Source organism: Delphinus delphis, chromosome 3 (assembly GCF_949987515.2).
Source record: "Delphinus delphis chromosome 3, mDelDel1.2, whole genome shotgun sequence".
NCBI classification, from domain to species: Eukaryota; Metazoa; Chordata; class Mammalia; order Artiodactyla; family Delphinidae; genus Delphinus; species Delphinus delphis.
The window spans coordinates 56,203,497-56,222,554 of record NC_082685.1 but is presented as its reverse complement, the minus strand read 5'-3'; the positions used below and the strand labels follow the sequence as shown (position 1 = coordinate 56,222,554).

General features: G+C 37.0%; 1 protein-coding gene and 1 non-coding gene across 11 annotated transcripts in view; one reads left to right on the top strand and one right to left on the bottom strand.

Moving 5' to 3' along the window:
• The window catches only part of ANKHD1 (ankyrin repeat and KH domain containing 1), a 121,897-nt gene that overhangs the window by 91,306 nt on the left and 11,533 nt on the right, over positions 1–19,058 (top strand). For 9 of the 10 annotated variants that reach the window (XM_060008732.1, XM_060008726.1, XM_060008725.1 and 6 more), the window contains 10 exons: positions 1,382–1,557; positions 1,776–1,938; positions 3,834–3,929; positions 4,391–4,507; positions 8,981–9,155; positions 9,953–10,409; positions 11,221–11,367; positions 13,294–13,443; positions 13,609–15,221; positions 18,153–18,329. In XM_060008732.1, the coding sequence (XP_059864715.1) occupies positions 1,382–1,557; positions 1,776–1,938; positions 3,834–3,929; positions 4,391–4,507; positions 8,981–9,155; positions 9,953–10,409; positions 11,221–11,367; positions 13,294–13,443; positions 13,609–15,221; positions 18,153–18,329 (3,271 nt within the window). The remainder of the gene's footprint in view (positions 1–1,381; positions 1,558–1,775; positions 1,939–3,833; positions 3,930–4,390; positions 4,508–8,980; positions 9,156–9,952; positions 10,410–11,220; positions 11,368–13,293; positions 13,444–13,608; positions 15,222–18,152; positions 18,330–19,058) is intronic. The other variant, XM_060008733.1, reaches the window with a different exon arrangement.
• On the bottom strand, positions 8,183–8,292 carry LOC132423736 (U6 spliceosomal RNA). Its single transcript, XR_009519056.1, has one exon. It is a non-coding gene; the product is annotated as a U6 spliceosomal RNA (small nuclear RNA).

The window sequence follows — 19,058 nt, the reverse complement described above, 5'->3', positions numbered from 1 at the left end:
GGTGGCGCAGTGGTTAAGAATCCACCTGCCAATGCAGGGGACATGGGTTGGATCCCTGGTCCAGGAAGATCCCACATGCCGCAGAGCAACTAAGCCTGTGCACCACAACTACTGAGCCCACGCACCACAACTACCGAGGCTGTGCGCCACAACTACTGAAGCCCACGTGCCTAGAGCCTGTTCTCCGCAACAAGAGAAGCCACCACAATAAGAAGCCTGTACACCGCAACAAAGAGTAGCCCCCACTCGCCACAACTAGAGAAAGCCTGCACAGCAACAAAGACCCAATGCAGGGACTTCCCTGGTGACACAGTGGTTAAGAATCCACCTGCCAATGCAGGGAACACGGGTTCAAGCCCTGGTCTGGGAAGATCCCACATGTGCACCACACTACTGAGCCTGTGCTCTAGAGCTCACAAGCCACAACTACCGAGACTGTGTGCCACAACTACTGAAGCCCACGCGCCTAGAGTCCGTGCTCCGCAACAAGAGAAGCCACCGCGATGAGAAGCCTGCACACCACAGTAGCCCCCGCTGGCCGCAACTAGAGAAAGCCCGCGTGCAGCAACGAAGACCCAACACAGCCAAAAATAAATAAATAAATTTGTTTAAAAAAAAAAAAAGACCCAGTGCAGCCATAAATAAATAAATAAAATCATGACTATTAAAAATAAATTGCTGCATAGATTATACAATTAAGACAACTAAAATCTAATCTGACCACGACAGATTACTTTTTGTATTACAAGTATTCCGTGTGACCCATTTATCTATTAGAAGTCCTAAAGAAAGCCATATTATTTTGGTAATGATACCAGTAGGAAAAGTCTTCTGGTGAAATGTTGGAGACTAATGAGCAAAGACACATGCATAAAATTTATAAAATGATATTTTAATCTATTTTACCCAAGTTTGAGTAGCATTTAAGGAGTTTATCCTGGGTTATTTAGCAAACTGCCTTTTTAGATAGAGTATAGTCTAAACAAGATAGAGTATATTCTAAACAAAGTTTTCCCATTGAACATTGTGCCATATTTAATTTTCTTTTTATTCGTTTTAATATTTCTGTTTGTTGTGCAGAGCAGGTATTGTCTCATGTAAAGTTATAACAGTAGAGAAGTTATGAAATTGTTTATTCTTTTAGCATGAAATTGTGTATTTTTTTAGCATATTTTTTTTTATTTTCTAGTAAGAGAAATCATTCTAGCATGTCTAACTGAACCTAACAATTTTCACTTGCTGTTTAGTAAAGCTTAAGAGTGAATGTTGCTTAGCTCTCTTGTGAGAGAAAATCAGAAATAGAATACACTTATAAGTCAATTGTTTCAGTCCCTTAAAGAAATTAATATAATTTACTCACATAATTTTTTGGTTTAAACAGACTGGTCTTACCCCTTTGATGGAAGCTGCTTCTGGAGGATATGCAGAGGTTGGAAGAGTTCTCCTAGATAAAGGAGCAGATGTCAATGCCCCCCCTGTGCCTTCCTCAAGAGATACTGCTTTAACAATAGCAGCGGACAAAGGTCACTACAAATTTTGTGAGCTCCTGATTAATAGGTGGGTAAATTTTATATTTATTTATAGAATTTCTATGATCCCTTTCACTTGTCAGAGCCTTTACAGTTAATAAAATTGTTTTACTTTATTGACATTTTAAAGAACAGATTATTTGTTTGCTATTTTATAAAAGATGAAAGACAAATTAGAGAAAAATAGAAAAAGTCAGCCTCTTCTCATAGGAAACAAACTATATTAACATTATTTGATTTTTATAGGGGAGCCCATATTGATGTTCGTAACAAGAAGGGAAACACACCACTTTGGTTGGCATCCAATGGTGGTCATTTTGATGTGGTGCAATTGCTAGTGCAAGCAGGTGCTGATGTGGATGCAGCAGATAACCGGAAAATCACACCTCTTATGTCAGCATTTCGCAAGGTAACTTGATGTGGGGGAAAAAGGATAGAATTTGTTTAAAACTACTAAATTTTAAGTTGAAATCGTGAGAAAGATAAATTGGTCTTGAGGAATCGACTCTGTTTCTATATACAAACCTTTGCTGTCTTTCCACTTTCTTTGTGGCCAAATCTAAGAGCTATATGGTAGTTCCCTATAAGCAACTTGGTTGTTAAATCACTTGGTGTCTTGACTAGTTTTGTTATGTTTTTGTACATAAAACGTGAGATTTAAGGACAGATATTATATGTAGATGAATGTTTTCTCTACCTAAAGAACAAAAACAAGTGGAGTCTCATAAAAATTTATTATACCTCCTGTATATATTAAGGCTTACTTATCTGCTCTATTTTACAGAGCTTTCCCATTGCAATTGTGATAACATGTAAACTACTTAATGTGGCTCACAAAGCCCTGCATGAATGGCTCATGCCAGCCTCAGACCAATCATTTCTACTCCCCTTCCCCTTTGGTCACTACACTTCAGCCACTGGCCTAGAATGCACTAAATTTTTAAATTCCTGAGGGCCTTTGCTCACTGGTTTTCTTTTCCTGAAATGTTCTTTCCCTTGCTCTTCACCTGGCTCACTTCTCTTCATCCTTTAATATCTACTCATCCTTAAATATCACTTCTCAGAAAGTCCTTTTCTAACTCGCAATCTGAAAAGTTTCTCTTGTTCTCTTTTATAGTTCACTGTTATTTTCCTTATCTCATTTTGTAATTATACATTCAAACATGCATTACTTTTTTAATGCCTATCTCCCCAGTTAGACTACAAGATCTATGAAAGCTAAGATTCATGACTGTCTTTTTCACCAGTGTTCGTGCCCAGTTGTTCAGCTCAGTGCCTGACACATACTAGATGGTCAGTAAATAGCTATTGAATGAGAGCAGTGTAAGTTATGAGTCTTAAAAAAAATCTTAAATATTTACTTTTTTTCAATTTTTTTCTTTCCTTTTAATTGAGGTATAATTTATATATAGTAAAAACACAAATCTAAGGTACATGAATTTTGATAAATGCATATACCTATGTAACCCACACTCCATAAAGGTATAAAATACTTCCATAATCCTAGAAAGTTTCATCATGCCCATCCTCAGTTAATTCCCTGCCCCAGAAGAAGCCACTTTTCTGATTTTTGTCACCATCAGACAAATTTTTTTTTTTTTTTGCCACACTGTGCGGCGTACGGGATCTTAATTCCCCAACCAGGGATCGAACCGTGCCCCTTGCAGTGGAAGTGTGGAGTCTTAACCACTGGACTGCCAGGGAAGTCCCCCCATCAGACTAATTCTTGAAGATTAAACGAGCTTTAGTAGGAGGGGAAACAATGCAAGTTTGGTTATGTTAAAATAGACGTACTTATAATTGATTACAGATCATCCAGCCCCTGATAATGGCATTTAGAAAGTGTTTTACCTAGATTCAAGTCATAGAACTCAAGATAAATATGACAACCTACCGTGTTTAGTTTCGTAAGATAGAGCCAAAATAATGCTTTGAAATCTAGAACATCCTCTTTGTTTTCGGACTAATTTCCCTTTTATATTGAGATTCATTTCACATCACCAATTTTTATTTTACTAATCGATTTATTCTAGGAGATATATATTTTTTAAAGTTTGTCTATTTTCAATGGGATGTGGGCAGATTAAATTCAGGAGAAATGTCGTTTGGTCCACCATATATTTCCCAGCATGTTGTACTTACCGCTTTCTGTTTATAAACTCAACACTGTTTCTATTTTCATAATTTCAATTTTAAGTTTAGTAAACTCTCAAGTGTTACTGTACCTTTTACCCTTAAGTTTTTAAGCATATGGGCCAATTTTCAAAGTATTCTTTTGTGTATTTTTTGTTATACTTCTTACAGGGTCATGTAAAAGTTGTTCAGTATTTGGTGAAAGAGGTCAATCAGTTCCCTTCTGATATAGAATGCATGAGATACATAGCAACAATCACAGATAAGGTAGGTTTAATATGCTGTTGAAGCACATTTTTGTTCTTTGTTGAATTATATGCCAGAGTATATGTTAGCAGCCCGTTCTTTTCATCCTCTATGAGACTGATCATCTGATTTTTCTATGCTTTAGTTTCCCCATTTGCAAATGAAGAATGAGTATATTTTTTATAAATTATTTTGAGATTTCCTTCCTATTATGGACCATAATTACAGTGACTGCAGCTAAAGTTTATTACTAGACTATTAGCCTGATTAGAAAATTTTCTAAGAACACAAACTTTTTAGAAAATGGTACCTTATTTTGATTTTTCAATCAAAGATTAGACTCAAAGGATAGTTTAATTTGGTTTAGTGAATATTCAGTAATTTGAGGCTTTAAGCCCTGAACTTTGGTATACTTATCAGCTCAAGTTTTATTGGCCTGTTTATGTGTTCCTATATTTATATAATTCCATTTTCCACTATAGGAACTGTTGAAAAAATGTCACCAGTGTGTTGAGACAATTGTGAAGGCTAAAGACCAGCAGGCTGCAGAAGCAAATAAGAATGCAAGTATTCTTTTAAAGGAACTTGATCTGGAAAAGGTGAGTGGGAAAAATAATTTTCTTTATTAGAAATGGTTGAAAATCTAGTAGAATAAATTTGCCACTGATATGACCATAATCTTAACAAAATCTCTTTTTAAAAAATGATTAATAGATTATCAAACTACCATCAATTTTTTGATTCTGACCTATACATAAAAAATACTTTTAACCATATAAGTGAGGAATTAGTTTCTGAGCAGATCACAATTTTCCGAATAACATTACTGCCTAAGTGGTTTTAATATTAGTCTGGGAAGAAATTTTTTTAAACATTGGAAATCTTTCGTTTATTATAAGATATGGGCTATAAGTGGTTTATTAGATCCTTAATTAAAGAGTAAGTATCTAAGTTTCCTAGGATGTGTGGTAGTATAATTGAAAAAGTTAAAAAAAAAAAAAAGGTCGCTTTTCTGAGGCTTAGTGTGCTTACCTGGAAAAGGAGGGTGTTGTTATGAACCCAGAAATTATATTAAAAGAATAAATAGCATAATCAAGTAGAGTTATTATAGAAATGCAGGAGATAGCTTAATATTAAGATATTTTGTTGATGATAAAAGGAAGGAAAAAGATCATTTTGAGAGATGCTAAAATTTTGACATCAATTTTTAATTTTAAAGAAAATCAAAACTTGTAAGTTAAAAACAGAAGAAAAAATTGCTTACAAATCAACGAGAAAGGGATTTCCCTGGTGGTCTAGAGGTTAAGACTTTGCCTCTACTCCCACATGCCTCGGGGCCAAAAAACCAAAATATAAAACAGAAACGATATTGTACAAATTCAATAAAGACTTTAAAAATGGTCACATCAAAAAAAAAAAAAAAAAACAATGAGAAAAAGATAACTTGCCCAGAATGAAAAATGATCACACAAATGGGCAATTCACAGAAGAAATATAAATGTTCAATAAATACATGGAGAATGCTCAACTTCATGAATAAACAAAGAAATGCACAGTGAAAGAGTGATTTAAATTTCTTTTACCAGATTAGGAAAACTTAAAATTTAAAGGTTTGGTAATAGATATTGATGGCTAGGGTATGCAGAAATTAGCCTTCTAGTATGATTTTTGATGTATGGTATAAATTAGTATAAGGATTAATGGAGATGATTTGACAAATGCATTAAATTAAAAAGGGTGCATACCTACTCCAGTCACTCCTCTTCTAGAAATTTAGCCTAAGGTAAATACTTTGATAAATGCTCAAAGATGTGAACATACAAAAGGACATTCACCGTTAAATTGCTTATAACAGGGGGAAGGGTATAAACCTTAAAGTTTTATCATTAGGAAATTAAATAAATTTAATACCTCCATGATAAACTTGATTACAGTTAAAATCAGAAGGGGGAAACTAATATTCATTTTAAAATGAAGTTTGAAGTTTGATGACTACTAAGGTCCCTCCTGTGTTCTATAATTTTTATTTTTGTGTAACTACCCAGGGATATGGTCAGCAATTCCTTAAACAGCCGTTTTGCTCTTATGCCAACCGAGTGATGAAACTGCATATTCAGTTAACAATTACTTTTTCTCTTAATGCTCAGCCCCTTTCTCATTTACATAGGGGGTTGACAGACTTTTTTATTTTTTTTGTGGTACGCGGGCCTCTCACTGCTGTGGCCTCTCCCGTTGTGGAGCACAGGCTCTGGACGCGCAGGCTCAGTGGCCATGGCTCACGGGCCTAGCCGCTCCGCGGCATGTGGGATCTTCCCGGACCAGGGCACGAACCCGCGTCCCCTGCATTGGCAGGCGGACTCTCAACCACTGCACCACCAGGGAAACCCAACTTTTTATTTTTTTATTCTTTATTTTTTTAATTTTAATTTTTAAATTTTTTTGGTTTCGCCTCGTGGTTGTGGGATCTTAGTTCCCCGACCAGGGACTGAACCCAGGCCCTTGGCAGTGAGAACGCAGAGTCCTAACCACTGGACCACCAGGGAATTCCCAACAGACTTTTTCTATGAAATGCTGAAGAGTAAATATTTTAGGCTTTGTAGGCCCATACGATCTCTGTCATAACTCCTTGACTCTGCTGTTATAGCACGAAAGCACCCATAGACAATGCCTAAATGAATGTGTTCCAATAGAACTTTATTTATGGACATCAAAATTTTAATTTCATAATATTTTCATGTCACAAAATATTCTTCTTTTTATTTTTTCAACCATTTAAAATGTAAAAGTCTTAACATTCAGGCCATAGTTTGCCGATGCCTGATTAGATAAGTAAAAATGTCAAAGAGTAACTTATGACTCAGAATGGTAAATTATAGTTTTGAGGAAAATGCTTTACTTAATTACCAGGACAACTGGACTTCATTGACAGATTCTTATGGTGAACCTTTTTTAGATAATTTCCACACAAATATGAGTAATTTGATGTGTTTTCTGTTTGTTTTGAGTTTTCATTATGATGTGAGGTGACCATTACCATGTTCCCCTGTCTGAAAAAAATATATTTTCTAGTACTAAGCAAAGCAAAACTATAAAGTAAGGCGAAAGTAATTTCTATAATGGCCTCCTGTGGATATTTTCATAGTGAAATTTGTTAATACCTTATAAAAGCATAATAGCTGCATTTTATTTTATTTTTTTAACATCTTTATTGGAGTATAATTGCTTTATAGTGGTGTGTTAGTTTCTGCTGTATAACAAAGTGATATATACATATATCCCCATATCTCCTCCCTCTTGCTTGTCCCTCCCACCCTCCCTATCCCACCCGTCTAGGTGGACACAAAGCATCGAGCTGATCTCCCTGTGCTATGTGGCTGCTTCCCACTAGCTATCTGTTTTACATTTGGTAGTGTATATATGTCCATGCCACTCTCTCACTTGTCCCAGTTTACCCTTCCCCCTCCCCCATCCTCATGTCCATTCTCTATGTCTAAGTCTTTATTCCTGTCCTGCCCCTAGGTTCTTCAGAACCTTTTTTTTTTTTTTTTAGATTCCATATATATGTGTTAGCATACGGTATTTGTTTTTCTCTTTCTGACTTCCTTCACTCTGTATTACAGTCTCTAGGTCCATCCACCTCACTACAAGTAACTCAATTTCATTTCTTTTTATGACTGAGTAATATTCCATTGTATATATGTGCCACATCTTCTTTATCCATTCATCTGTCAATGGGCATTTAGGTTGATTCCATGTCCTGGCTATTGTAAATAGAGCCACAATGAACATTGTGGTACATGACCCTTTTTGAATTATGGTTTTTTCAGGGTATATGCCCCGTAGTGAGATTGCTGGGTCGTATGGTAGTTGTATTTTTAGTTTTTTAAGGAACCTCCATACTGTTCTCCATAGTGGCTATATCAATTTACATTTCCACCAGCAGTGCGAGAGGGTTCCCTTTTCTCCACACCCTTTCCAGCAATAGCTGCATTTCAGTCAAACAAATGCCACATAAATCTATGGTTTTGCTTATTCTGGACATTTCATATAAATGGAATCAGACAGTATTTGGTCCTCTGTGACTGGCTTCTTGCAATTCATAGTGTTTTCAAGGTTCATCCATGTTGTAGCATGTATCAGTACTTCATTTATTTATTTTTTTACTGCTGCATAATATCCCATTATATAGATATACCACATTTTGTTTACCCATTTATTAGTTGATGGACATTTAGGTTGTTTCTATTTCATAGGTATACAAGTTTTTTGTTTGTTTTAACTTGGAATGCTTCATGAATTTGTGTTTTATCCTTATGCAGGAGCCCTGCTAATCTTCTCTGTGTTATTTCAATTTTTTTAGTATATATGGTGCTGAAGCAAGCATGGTGTACAAGTTTTTGTATGAATATGTTTTCATTGGGTATATATCTAGGAATGGAATTGCTAGATCATATGGCAGTTCTGTGTTTAACCATTTGAGAAACTTCTAGATTGTTTTCCAAGGTAGCGGCACCATTTTATGATCCTACCAGCAGTATATGAAGGCTTCGATTTCTTCATATCCTCACCATGATTTGTTTTATCTGTCTTTTTGTTGATTATAGGCATCCTAGTGACAGTGAAGTGGGTATCATTTTGATTTGATTTGCTTTTCCCTGATGGCTTGTGATATTGAGCATCTATCTCTTCATGTGTTTATTGGCCATTTGTATATGTTTGGAGAAACGTCTGTTCAGATCCTTTGCCCATTTTTTAATTGAGTTATTTGTCTTTTCATTATTGAGTTAACGAGTTCTTTATAAATTCTTGATACAAGCCCTTACCAGATAAGCAAAAATTTTTCACCGTTTTATGGGTTGTCTTTTCACTTTATTGATGATCCCTTTGAAGCACAAAAACTTTTAATTTTGATTATGTCCAGCTTATCTATTTCTTCTTTTGTTGCTTTTATAAATGTGTGTTAAGACTGACATCTATGGGAAACCCCATGTATCATAAACAAAAATATCATTTCATTATTTATTTTAAATTACTGCCTTATTGATAAAATGAGATACCTACTTTATTTGCAGTCAAGAGAGGAGAGCAGAAAGCAGGCTCTTGCAGCTAAAAGAGAGAAAAGAAAAGAAAAGAGAAAAAAGAAAAAAGAGGAGCAGAAAAGGAAGCAGGAAGAAGATGAGGAAAACAAACCTAAGGAGAATTCAGAACTACCAGAGGATGAAGATGAAGAGGAGAATGATGAAGATGGTGAGAAATGAACCATCTGAATTAGTGATAAAATTCTTCTGTGTTTATCAACTTCATTTTGAGTGCTCTTTGCTCTCAAAACTCTCAAAACTAATTCTAGTTAAATATTCAGTTACTTTAAGCTGAAATAGACAGTTGACTTCCATAGTAAATACTTCTAAATATTTTACATTGTAAAGTGACACAGAGAAACTGAAGGGGGAAGGCAAGCACATAATTTGAAGACATTCAGTTGTAACTTAAGTTCCCCTGTAAAAACATTATGTATGTCCTAAAAGTGATACAGTAAGAGGTTTGCCAGCTTTTCTTCAGGTTCTTCTCTACCCTCTCCTTCCCCAGTTGGAAACTGGGAAGAGGTTCATTTCCTCAATAAATTTTTAACTAAGGTTCAGTCTTGAAGCTCTATAGGGTTGAGGTCCATTACTCTCAGAGTTGTTTATTGTACAGTCTGGCAGTGGTTGTAGTAGGCAAATAATTTTGCTCTATTTGACTTCTAATTCTAAAATGCTATTTGAAAAATTTCTTAAATTCAAACTATATTGTGATTTTTGTTTAGTTTATGAGACTAGCATTTCAGATCTTAAGAATGTTAATGTTTTATACCAAGTTAGACATCAAAATATGATATAGTATATTCTCACAACAGTAAAGATTTCTTTATTTACTAGTGAATACTGGTAAAAGGAAAATATGACCTAAGGGTCTGAATTATTATGAATTATTAGGTATATTCTGTCACAATTTGTTTTGAGATCTGTGGCTCTCAGTGTGATTTTTATCCTTTTTCATAATTTCAGTGGAGCAAGAAGTTCCCATAGAACCTCCTAGTGCGACCACCACCACCACAATCGGAATCTCTGCAACATCTGCAACATTCACAAATGTGTTTGGGAAAAAAAGGGCCAATGTTGTGACAACTCCCAGCACCAATCGGAAAAATAAGAAGAACAAAACAAAAGAGACCCCTCCCACTGCACATTTAATATTACCAGAACAACATATATCCTTAGCACAGCAAAAGGCAGATAAGAATAAAATAAATGGAGAACCCAGAGGTGGCGGTGCAGGTGGGAATAGTGATTCAGATAACTTGGACAGCACAGATTGCAACAGTGAGAGTAGTAGTGGTGGTAAAAGCCAAGAGTTAAATTTCACTATGGATGTGAATTCCTCTAGTGATAGGAGATACCCCTCACTGCTACTCCATTCCCAAGAAGAAAAGACAAGTACTGCTGCTTCCAAAACTCAGACACGGTAAAATTTTCTGACTTGTTAACTCTGCACCTACCTTTCCTTTTTCATGCCTGGCACAAGAACTTGAAGTAACATAAGTTGTATTGAACAATTGAAGTCTACCACATTACCTGTCTTCAGCATTTAAAACTGAAATTCACCAGTGTCCTCCTTATCATGTGCTAGTTATGCAATGAAATTGTTAGAACTTTTAACATTCAACTTTGAAGCTGAAAATATTAGCGTTCCTTGATTTTAACTATGTCATTTTTATTGATTATATATAGTTCTTTTGGCTTCTGAATCCATTTTAATACTAAAATAAATAATGGACTCTTTGCCCTATTTCTATTTTTCTGAATTGTTAATAATTTGATATGCCAAATTTTTTTTTACCAAGGTTTTTGGGTTTTTTTATATAAATTTATTTATTTAATTTTGGCTGCATTGGGTTTTGGTTGCTGCACGCGGGCTTTCTCTAGTTGTGGCGAGCGGGGGCTACTCTTTGTTGCGGTGCGCGGGCTTCTCATTGCAGTGGCTTCTCCTGTTGCAGGGCACGGGCTCTAGACACGTGGGCTCAGTAGTTGTGGCTCGCGGGCTCTAGAGCGCAGGCTCAGTAGTTGTGGTGAGCAGGCTTAGTTGCTCCACGGCATGTGGGATCTTCCCGGCCCAGGGCTCAAACCCGTGTCCCTGCATTGGCAGGTGGATTCTTAACCACTGCGCCACCAGGGAAGCCCTGGTGTGCCAAATTTTAATTCAGATACTTCAGCAAATCTCTTGAGTTTCTATCTTAAAATTTATCATTTATTGGCCTTGATATTTCTCTTCTCAGACTTGAAGGTGAAGTGAATCCTAATTCCTTATCAACAACGTACAAGTCAGTGTCGTTGCCATTAAGCTCTTCAAACATAAAGCTGAATCTGACTAGCCCTAAAAGGGGGCAAAAAAGAGAGGAAGGGTGGAAAGAAGTTGTTCGAAGGTAAGTAGTATTAGTCTCGTCTTTTTAACTTTTCTCCTCTTGTGAGATGGTTATCCAGTTAATTAATTAGTAATTTGAATGTGGTTATTATATTCAATTGCAATGCCATACTACATCCAGAGTAGGCTAAAGCAAAATTAGAAACAGTATGTAAATTTTGTATGCATATTTTATATGATACAAGAAATGTTGGCTTTAGAATAACAAAAAATATTTTATTAAAACATAAGACATACAGTTTACAGACAAACCATACAAAAAGGTCACAGGCTTAAGGGGAAGATTCAATTGACAGCAAAGTCATAATGCTATTTGTGAAGGCTATGATGTTTGTTTAATGGTCCCATTTTGATTCAGACAAGTTTGTCCATCTACAGCATTTAAATAAAGTTAGACTTCGCTAGAGAATCTATATCTGCTTTTAACCAATGCAGTTAGATCACCATAAAGAGTGGGGGGGAGCCCATAAAATTAAAACTACCTTCTCCCTCAAAAAAAATAAATAAATACAAGTACCAACACCCCTGCAGCTAACTTTGACAACTCCCTTCATTCACACTGCTTTATACTTAAACCATGATGGGGGAAATGAATAAAAGCAGACAGGAGCCATTGCTTTTAAATGTTTCACACAATCCAGAAGGTAATTCTAGCCTCTGCTCATGCTTTACAACAGGGAATCAGAATAAGACATAGGTTTGCTAATGTGCACTTAATCACCAAAGGACTAAGATGTCTGAGTTTTTATTCTGTAATTTTTCTAAGACTTTGTGTCCATTAAAAGCAAACAAAAAAGGAAGAAGTCTTGGCAGAACAGAAGTGATGCACACTTGATGATCAGATTGATTTAAGTATTATTCATGGCCTAGTCTATGCTCTAGCTTTCAAAATAGCTACATATTTTCTTCCCAGTTTGTCTACATTAGGATATTAAATTTTGATCATGAAATGTATTTTAGAGTCTACAATTGGGTATTCTTGTGGAAGGTATAGTTCAAAGTTTGAGGGTCCCTCCCTAGGAGGGAATCCTGGCAGTCAGCAGTGACCACATGAAAATAATGGGTGTTGCTCTCATTTGGTTCTGCCAGCAAACACTGGGTTTCCGTGATAATCCTGCAGGACACCCAGGCCATCTTGTCAGATCCCAAAATCAGCCTCTGGTGTTTTCTCACACAAGTGGAAGTCCCAGGCTCCACTTGTGGATTGCTTTTTATGTACAAATCTGAGGCTTTATTTTTTATTGCTAAGTAAAGTTGTTGACACTGATAAGCTGCCTTTATTCATTTTCAGTATGGAGTTTAACAATGTGGTATGCATTATTTTAATTTTGAAAGTATCAATATATGATCATTGCAGTTTAGTTAACATGTGATAGTTTATGCAGATTTGAATGCTGAGATCATGAGTGACTTAAATATAATTTTTTTAAATGGCAGTGTGTTTTTTACCTTCACTAAATTAAATTCAATATAATAAGAGGTCAGTTTCTAAAATAAAAACTTCTAGTAATTTCCTCTTTAAGGTTTGAGAAATACTATTCTACAAATGTTCATGAACATACTTACTGAGACATCTTTTTTTTTTTTAATTAATTTATTTTTGGCTGCGTTGGGTCTTTGTTGCTGTGCGCGGGCTCTCTCTAGTTGCGGCGAGCAGGGGCCACTCCTCCCTGTGGTGCATGGGCTTCTCACTGCGGTGGCTTCTTGTGCTGCCGAGCACGGGCTCTAGGCGCGTGGGCTTCAGTAGTTGTGGCACGCAGGCTTAGTTGCTCCGTGGCATGTGGGATCCTCCCAGGCCAGGGATTGAACCCATATCCCCTGCATTGGCAGGCGGATTCCCAACCACTGGGCCACCAGGAAAGCCCGAGACATCTTTTTTAATAGACCTTTTGATTTCATAAGCTTATGTGTGGTCTTCATTTTGTAGGTCAAAGAAATTGTCTGTTCCAGCCTCAGTGGTTTCCAGGATAATGGGAAGAGGAGGATGCAACATCACTGCAATACAAGATGTTACTGGTGCCCATATTGATGTGGATAAACAAAAAGATAAGAATGGCGAGAGAATGATCACAATAAGGTAATTGTGAGATATACATATCGTTAGTTCTATGAGGAAATTAAATTTTATTAGAAGTACATTTTTGTTAGGTATGGTACAATCAAGAATTCTGTTTCATGATACAGATTACCTAGTTTTGTATATTTTTGATCTTGTTCTGTTTTTTGTTTGTTTTCTCCCCAGGGGTGGTACAGAATCAACAAGATATGCAGTTCAACTTATCAATGCACTTATTCAAGATCCTGCTAAGGAACTGGAAGACTTGATTCCTAAAAACCATATCAGAACACCTGCCAGCACCAAAGCCATCCATGCAAACTTCTCATCTGGAGTAGGCACCACAGCAGCTTCCAGTAAAAATGCATTTCCCTTGGGTGCTCCAAGTCTTGTAACTTCACAGGCAACAACATTATCTACGTTCCAGCCCACTAATAAACTTAATAAGAACGTTCCAGCAAATGTACGTTCTTCTTTCCCAGTTTCTCTACCCTTAGCTTATCCTCACCCTCATTTTGCCCTGCTGGCTGCTCAAACTATGCAACAGATTCGGCATCCTCGTTTACCCATGGCCCAGTTTGGAGGAACATTTTCACCTTCTCCTAACACTTGGGGACCATTCCCAGTGAGACCTGTGAATCCTGGCAACACAAATAGCTCTCCAAAGCATAATAATACAGGCCGTCTACCTAACCAGAACGGGACTGTTTTACCCTCAGAGTCTGCTGGACTAGCTACTGCCAGTTGTCCTATCACTGTCTCTTCTGTAGTTGCTGCCAGTCAGCAACTGTGTGTGACTAATACCCGGACTCCTTCATCAGTCAGAAAGCAGTTGTTTGCCTGTGTGCCTAAGACAAGTCCTCCAGCAGCAGTGATTTCCTCTGTGACAAGCACTTGTAGTTCCCTGCCTTCTGTCTCCTCTGCACCTATCACTAGTGGGCAAGTTCCCACCACATTTCTGCCTGCAAGTACTCCTCAAGCACAGCTTTCTTCACAAAAGACGGAGTCTTTCTCTGCCATGCCAGCCCCCAAAGAGAAAGTGTCCACACAGGACCAGTCCATGGCAAACCTGTGTACCCCCTCTTCAACTGCCAACAGCTGCAGTAGCTCTGCCAGCAACACCCCAGGAGCTCCAGAAACTCACCCATCTGGTAGTCCCACTCCTCCCTCCAATAACACACAGGAGGAAACACAGCCATCCAGTGTGTCTGATTTAAGTCCTATGTCAATGCCTTTTGCATCTAATTCAGAACCTGCTCCATTGACTTTGGCATCACCTAGATTGGTTGCTGCTGATAATCAGGATACCAGTAATTTACCTCAGTTAGCTGTACCAGCACCTCGAGTTTCTCATCGAATGCAACCCAGAAGTTCTTTTTACTCGGTGGTACCAAATGCAACTATACACCAGGATCCCCAGTCTATTTTTGTGACAAATCCAGTTCCTTTAACACCACCTCAAGGCCCACCAGCTGCAGTGCAGCTTTCTTCAGCCATGAACATTATGAATGGTTCTCAGATGCACATTAACCCAGCAAATAAATCTTTGCCACCTACGTTTGGCCCAGCCACACTTTTCAATCACTTCAGTAGTCTTTTTGACAGCAGTCAGGTGCCAGCTAACCAGGGTTGGGGAGATGGTCCACTGTCCTCACGAGTTACTGCAGATGCCTCTTTCACTGTTCAGTCAGCGTTCCTGGGTAACTCTGTACTTGGACACTTGGAAAACGTGCACCCTGACAACTCCAAGGCACCTGGCTTCAGATCACCTTCCCAGCGAGTTTCTACTAGTCCAGTTGGTAAGTTATTATAACTATCATTACCTCACAGTTTGGGGCTTTAACAACATAATCTAACCTTCCAAAGTAATAAAGCATTTATTTTGTACATAATATTGCATGATCTTTTAAAGAAATGAAGGTGTGTCATAAATAGTAAAGACCCCTTAATGACTGCTGATTGAGTGGCCAAAATGTAGGTAAGTCACTCACATATGAGCTGCTTTATATTGTCTTTTATGATCTCTCTGCACCTTATTTCAAGGAAGTTATACCTTGTGTCAGTCCATTTTCTGAGAATTGGTATAAGATGATATTAATAAAAAAGGACTCATAGGATGCTTCAAGCATTCCAAATTTACAGACATTTTTTAAATCATAGTGATTGCCTGCATTTCTGAGATTAAAAAGTTTGGGTTACGAAGGTGTTTAGGTTACAGTCCATAATCTACATTCTTTGTTTTCAGTCTTGGGTGCTCAGAATGAATATTAAATGATGTCATAACTCTATATTATTTATATTAGATGGAGCTATTTGAAGAGATCCAGTCATGTATAGGCTCATATTTAACCAAAAAAAAAAAACATTTTGAATCAGCTGTTTGTTCTTTGAAATTAGAAATTAGCTGCTGAGGCAGTATAAGAAAGATTTAGAAAGATAAGAGGCTAGTGGTGGCTTGGAGATATTTGGAAAACCAGAATCTATTTTCCAGAGTCTAAGGGCCAAATTTTAGTCCAATCTCTTTGCTCTATTCTGAAAAACAAATTAGAAATTGTGGCTGACCTAGAATGGGGGTAATAAGAACTAGTGCCACTTAGCATTTTTCTTCCAGTTGAAAAACTGTCCCATAGCCCATCTTTCCTTTTTGCTAATTATAAACTGATCTAGGTTGTTTAAAATTTGTGAGTTTATGGATATGGCATAGCCTTAGCTTTTCTATCAGATATGTTTCCATTTACTTATCTTTTCAGGAAAACATAGCTGTTACATCATCTTTTGAATAGAAATAAAGCTTGCATAAGACAGTCTGTGGTCCAAAATATTCTCTTGGATTTTTTTTCTTCTTTTCTATAAATAGGTATCTATTTTAACTTTTCATTTTGGCAGACTAATAAAAAGGTTTTCAGAGGCCCTAGAATGAAAGAAGAGCTCATTGCCAGTGCTCAGACTGTGGTAAAAATTAATTTTTTAATTAATCCTTGACTTGATTGGCACTAACTAATACGTGAATTTAGAGTGCCTTAGCTAGAGTGGGACTTCAGATCTCTCATATTCCAGTGTTTGAGCTCTTTGCACTCCACATTCTATATCCCAGAAGATGTGCAGATTATGAATGGCTGGAGAAAAGAAAGTCAAGGAAATCATCCATCTAGTTTGGTAGCAAACAAGGTTTGGGAACCTGAATTATTCAGATCTATAACATCAAAATTATTTATTACTAGTTAAAAAATAATTTTTTAAAAAAGCAAGCATTAATCCTTGACCTTCCTTCCAGGGTCCAGAATTGATTAAGCTTGGCTTCATTTCTTAACTGCCTGGGTGGTTTCTTTTGTTGATGCTCTTCTTTCATGGATATAGTTTAGTTTTCCTAGTTTGCAGGTAAGAAATAGTGATACTTAAAAAGACGGGAAAGCATGTGGAGAAACTGGAACCTTCAAACACTGCTGGTAGAAACTTAAAATGGTACATCATTTGGAAAAACAGTTCAACAGTTCCTCAAAAAGTTAAAAAGAGTTACCATATGATCCAGTAATTCTGTTCCTAGGTATATCCAAGAGAAAACATGTGTCTACACAAAGACTGGTACATAAATGTTCATAGCAACACGATTCCTAAGAGCCAAAATGTGGAAACAGTCCAATGTCCATCAGCTGATGAATGGAAAAACAAAATGTGGTATATCTGTATAAGATATTATTCTTAGTATAATGTATATTCTATATTATGAGATACAATGAAAGAAATAAAGTACTCATTTGTGCTACAACATGGGTAAACTGAAAACATTTTGCTGAGTGAAAGAAGCCAGTCACAAAAGACCACATATTATATAATTCTTTTTATATAAAATTTCCAGAATAGGCAAATCTAGAGAGACAGAAAATATATTAGTGGTTGCTTAGAGGTTCAGATATGGGGTAAAGGAGGATGGAGAGTGACAGATAATGCATACAGAGATTCTTTTAGGGTAGACAGAAATGTTCTAAAATTGATTGTGGTGATGGTTGTACAACCCTGTGAATATACTAAAAGCCTTTGAATTATATACTTTATAGATGAATAAGACCTGCTTGAAAAGTTTTGAATTTTTTATGTTGATATTAACTACTTTTTTCTGAAATGAGTACCTATAATCCTTTTCCAGATCCTTGACCTCTTTCCCTAAAATGTTCTCCAGAGAAAGAAATGGAATTTGAGAATACTGCTAAATTCAGACTCATGCAAACTAGATAGAAACTTTGATGTAGTTTGCAGCTGTTGATTTTTTTTTTTTAATCAGATGGAATACTGAAATTATCTTTAGTTGAATAGTATGCTTTCCTTCCATGTTAGGAAGCAAACATTGGTAGGTTTTGTTACTCATCTTGCACAGGAAATGACTATAGTTATATAGATGAACAGCTGTATTTCTAAGTGATGGGTAACACAACATGCTCTTATTTCATGTCCCCTCCAATGAAAGCTTTGAGATTTATCTAGAACATACTCCAGGTGACTGCCATTCCTAAACATTGGGCTCACATTTCTATATTTAGTCCTGCTTGGTGATATTCTTCTGAACTGTAAGAAAAAAATAGTTTGGGGACATACAGTATGATATAAATGGATTCTTATTGCTGTGATCCACAAAATAATTCTTTCTTCTTTTTTAAAGAGGAATTAGGTAAGCTTTGGACATTCATTTTTAAAGCCTTGGCTAATTTGATGTCTTGGACCTGTTTTTATTTCAGGGTTACCATCCATTGACCCATCAGGCAGCTCCCAATCTTCCTCTTCTGCTCCTCTGACAAGTTTTTCCGGCATACCAGGAACTCGGGTTTTCCTGCAAGGGCCAGCTCCCGTTGGGACTCCCAGTTTCAACAGACAACATTTTTCTCCCCACCCTTGGACAAGCGCCTCAAACTCATGTAGGAATCCTGGAGGAACTCTTCCCAAACAGTCTTGAATAAGTTATTAAACCATTTGTTTCAGGGAACGCTATATTGTAACTTTAGTAATCTAAATTGTATGCGAATACCCAAGGTTTGTATTGCAGTCATGTCAAAAATTATCAGTCATTTATAGGATAGAAAACTTGAGAAGGGTCAGGCTATTCTTCCAAGCCAGAATTGAGATTACACTGAGACTTGGATCAAGAAAAGAGGCACTGGGCTTCCCTGGTGGCGCAGTGGTTGAGAGTCCGCCTGCCGATGCAGGGGACACGAGTTCGTGCCCCGGTCTGGGAAGATCCCACATGCCGCGGAGCGGCTGGGCCCGTGAGCCATGGCTGCTGAGCCTGCACGTCCAGAGCCTGTGCTCCGCAATGGGAGAGGCCACAACAGTGAGAGGCCCGCGTACAGCAAAAAAAAAAAAAAAAGAAGAGGCACTACAAGTAGTTTTATAAGACCCTTTGGGGACAGTATTGTGAAATAATTTCTTAGGTCTGAAAAGAAGTTGAATTTAAGTATCTGGTCAGTTTGGTATGATTCCTCATTTATTTTTACATTTGAGGAAACTGTATGATTGCCATTTATAAGTGAAAATATTCCTCTGTTCTGACTTATTTCAATATTTAGAACAGATGAAGTTCTAAAAGGATTTGAACAGGATTTGATTTTTTTTAAATGAGCATCATGAGAAAGTCAGTGAGTATTGGT